Source organism: Neolamprologus multifasciatus, chromosome 1 (genome assembly GCF_963576455.1).
Source record: "Neolamprologus multifasciatus chromosome 1, fNeoMul1.2, whole genome shotgun sequence".
NCBI classification, from domain to species: domain Eukaryota; kingdom Metazoa; phylum Chordata; class Actinopteri; order Cichliformes; family Cichlidae; genus Neolamprologus; species Neolamprologus multifasciatus.
Window position 1 is genome coordinate 16,790,598 of NC_140439.1, and position 3,202 is coordinate 16,793,799.

A 3,202-nucleotide genomic window follows, 5' to 3' on the forward strand; every position below is an offset into this window, starting at 1 on the left:
TCACTCTACTCCTGTATAAATAACCCGAGCAGCGACTCTGATCAGACTCGAGCAAAAACCGCTTTTCGACTACAGCTACTTTTTATACCAAGGATTACTGGATTGCCTTCGTTGGATTTAATTTTCAGCACCGAGTAAGTGTCTTTAAGGGGCCGCTGGGGAGAGATTTCAAGCTTTGGTTAGATTTTGACCTTTTTTTGTGAATAAACATGTGGGCAGGTCAGGTCGACCATTTTTATATATATTTACTTTAAATGTGGGATAACAGTTTTTATTTTACAATATGACTTACAATGGTAAACATATTTGTAAAATGATCTCCCACTGTATTTCTGTGCAGGCCTTGATAGCGCTCCTTGTTTAAATGTGGCTGAAATGATCGCAAATTTACGCATGGCACATCTCCACAGATCCTCTATAGAAGCACAATGACTTTGAACAAGGGTGACAAATTGAGGAACATGGACAAGAGGAGAGGAAGCGTGCCCTTCCCAATGAATTTACCCAATCTACACAGGAGAAGCATGCCCGTGGACGACCGCGACCTGCGCGCCACGACGCCACAGACGGGACAGACCGACGAGCTGTCCAATTTACTGCGGTGCACGTCCTACTCCCCAAGCGAGCAGCACCGTGGCAGCTACGCCTCGGACTCCTCCGACTCAGTGATCTCCACCAGCAGCGAAGCGGACTCCCAGGTGTACAAAGTGGTTCTCCTTGGGGAGCACGGTGTCGGCAAGTCCAGCCTGGCGCGCGTCTTTGGAGGAGTTGAGGATGCTGGTCACGACTGCGATGAAGCAGGTAAATGGTGATGCTGAGGATGAGTCATCAACCATAGCAACCCACACTCTCAGACACACACAATGAAGATGTTTCATTGTCTGTGAAGATATGTAATAAATGGGCATGCCAACGGCTGCTTTATTTTATTTTATACAATACTGAACAAACAGTAAAATATATAGGACAGTTATGACATATTTTAAAGTGATATTACTTTTTAAGTGCACTATTACAATTTACATCACCACACTTATTTCCAGTAGATTTAAAACAAATGATGCAGTTTTTTAAATTACAGAAAGGCTGCACTAAAGCTGTACAATTCAGTATTATATGAGGACTGTGCATGCATTGATTATTGCTATTTCCACATACAGTGCGGCACCAGCTGTCAGAAGCACACCCAATAGCACTATGTGAAGGGAAACTACAAAAGGCCAGTGATGGCGTGATCACAAACTGTGATCTGGTTTAATGAGTAGACTCAGAAAGAAAAAAAATGTGCCAAAAATCAGAGTGGAAAAAAAATAGCAGCAACACACTTTGACAGCAAACACGATTGCTCAGATAAAAGACACTTTGCTCTCCCTGCCAGTGTGTAACACAATATTTATTTTTCCTCCCTTAGGAAACACTTACGATAGATCTATGTTGGTGGATGAAGAAGAGGCATCCATCGTGTTGTATGACATCTGGGAACAGGTGAGACTTATATATTATTAATGAAGTGTTTGTCCATTTGCATTGATTCGGGGATTTTGAAATTGTAAAAGGTGCATTCAGCCATGTATGATGTTAAATTTAGTCTCTGTTTCTTTCCTGAAGGATAACAGCCAGTGGTTGAAGGACCAGTGCATGAGAATGGGAGACGCCTACATCATTGTGTATTCAGTGACAGACAAATCAAGCTTCGAGAAGGCATCGGAGCTCCGCATTCAGCTGCGCCGTGCCAGACAGTCAGAGAACATTCCCATAATCCTTGTGGGCAACAAGAGTGACCTGGTGCGGTCCAGAGAGGTGTCCGTAGATGGTAAGTGAGATTAATAAACTCGATCCCAAAATGGGCAGTCAGGGGAGGTAGATTTGAATCCACTTGACTAAAGCCTTGCTTGAGGCATTTCAAGACAGAATCTGACAGATGGTTGAGCTTCACTGATTTAGGGTCAATCCACTTTTCACAGCTGACTGCTCAGGTTGATTCAGGTTCCTCTGCAGCTCAAGCAATCTGCCAGAGATTTGCAGCTTTCATGACTTAGGGCTAATTCGTCATTTCTAAGCTTACAGTTTTCCATTTCAGTGTGAACTTTCTCAGGGTTTTAATCTTCTTTCCTGTGTTCTGCATTACAGAAGGAAGTGCCTGTGCAGTGGTATTCGATTGCAAGTTTATCGAGACGTCCGCATCACTTCACCACAATGTGCAGGACCTGTTTGAGGGCATCGTCAGACAGATCCGTTTGAGAAAAGACAGCAAGGAGGAGAACGCCCGGCGCATGGCCAACTGCAGACGCAGAGAGAGCATCGGCAAGAAGGCTAAAAGGTTTCTGGGTCGCATGGTCGCACGCAAGAACAAGAAAATGGCTTTCAGGCAGAAGTCAAAGTCCTGCCATGACCTAACAGTTCTCTGAGTGACAGATGGGACAGAAGGACAATTTTTTCCCCCTTGGCCTCTGAAGACCAGATGCTGTGTGTTTTAACACTAACCCAAAAGGACTAACAGAACTGTACTGAAATATATTTTTGTTTTCTAGACATCAACCAAAAGCAAAAAGAAGCTATTGTTAATGAAATGACTGATGTTGTTTGAGTTATATCATGGTGATAACCTGCATTTATTTTATTGTCTGCCTTAAACATATTGTCATCAGTATGTATGAAAAAAAAATCCACAAAGGCTTGTTATTTCTATGTGCTGCGAAATTGCCTTGCGGTTAGGTTAATGTTGTGCCCTTTAACTAAATGGGTAGAGGGTGGGGGGTGATGTATATACTAATATTTGAGACACGCTGAAGGCAACATACATCTCATTGTATTGTAAGACAAGGCAAAGGATAATGATGATAGGTATTCTGGAGTCATATTTTACTTGAAGTGTGGTACGCAGGTTCGTGCCTCGGCAGAGTTACTGAGGACTATTCAAAACATCTGTTATTCTATGTTTTTTTTCCCATAACGCTGAATTCAGGTTGTGAATGTCTGAGTAAAGCAATAAGTTATACTAGTCTTGTGAATTTTGACATAATTTGAAAATTCTTTTTACGTTGAGTTCCTTTTTCAATAAAATATAAAAAACAATCCATAAACTGCCTTCTGTCTTTAATCCCAAGGCACCGAGGCATTCAGCGTAACGCAGCAGAAATTGAGTAAATGTGGACGTACATCCTCATCAATATTCATTTGATCTTATCGGTGCAATGGAACC

The 3,202-nt window shown here is 42.3% G+C and overlaps 1 protein-coding gene across 1 annotated transcript; it reads left to right on the forward strand.

Moving 5' to 3' along the window:
- rrad (Ras-related associated with diabetes) lies at positions 1-3,083 on the forward strand. The gene is made up of 5 exons (XM_085159816.1): positions 1-134; positions 411-801; positions 1,412-1,485; positions 1,609-1,813; positions 2,131-3,083. The coding sequence occupies exons 2-5, from the start codon at positions 429-431 to the stop codon at positions 2,406-2,408; spliced, it is 930 nt and encodes a 309-aa protein (XP_085015942.1). The 5' UTR covers positions 1-134; positions 411-428; the 3' UTR covers positions 2,409-3,083.
- Positions 3,084-3,202: the final 119 nt, after the last annotated feature.

What these genes read in the sequence shown, in the direction of transcription:
- rrad (XM_085159816.1), top strand. Translation starts at nt 429, where the DNA reads ATGACTTTGAACAAGGGTGACAAATTGAGGAACATGGACAAGAGGAGA. An exon ending in TGTATGACATCTGGGAACAG is followed by an intron (nt 1,486 to 1,608) that starts GTGAGACTTATA and finishes TCTTTCCTGAAG; the next exon opens with GATAACAGCCAGTGGTTGAA. An exon ending in CAGAGAGGTGTCCGTAGATG is followed by an intron (nt 1,814 to 2,130) that starts GTAAGTGAGATT and finishes TCTGCATTACAG; the next exon opens with AAGGAAGTGCCTGTGCAGTG.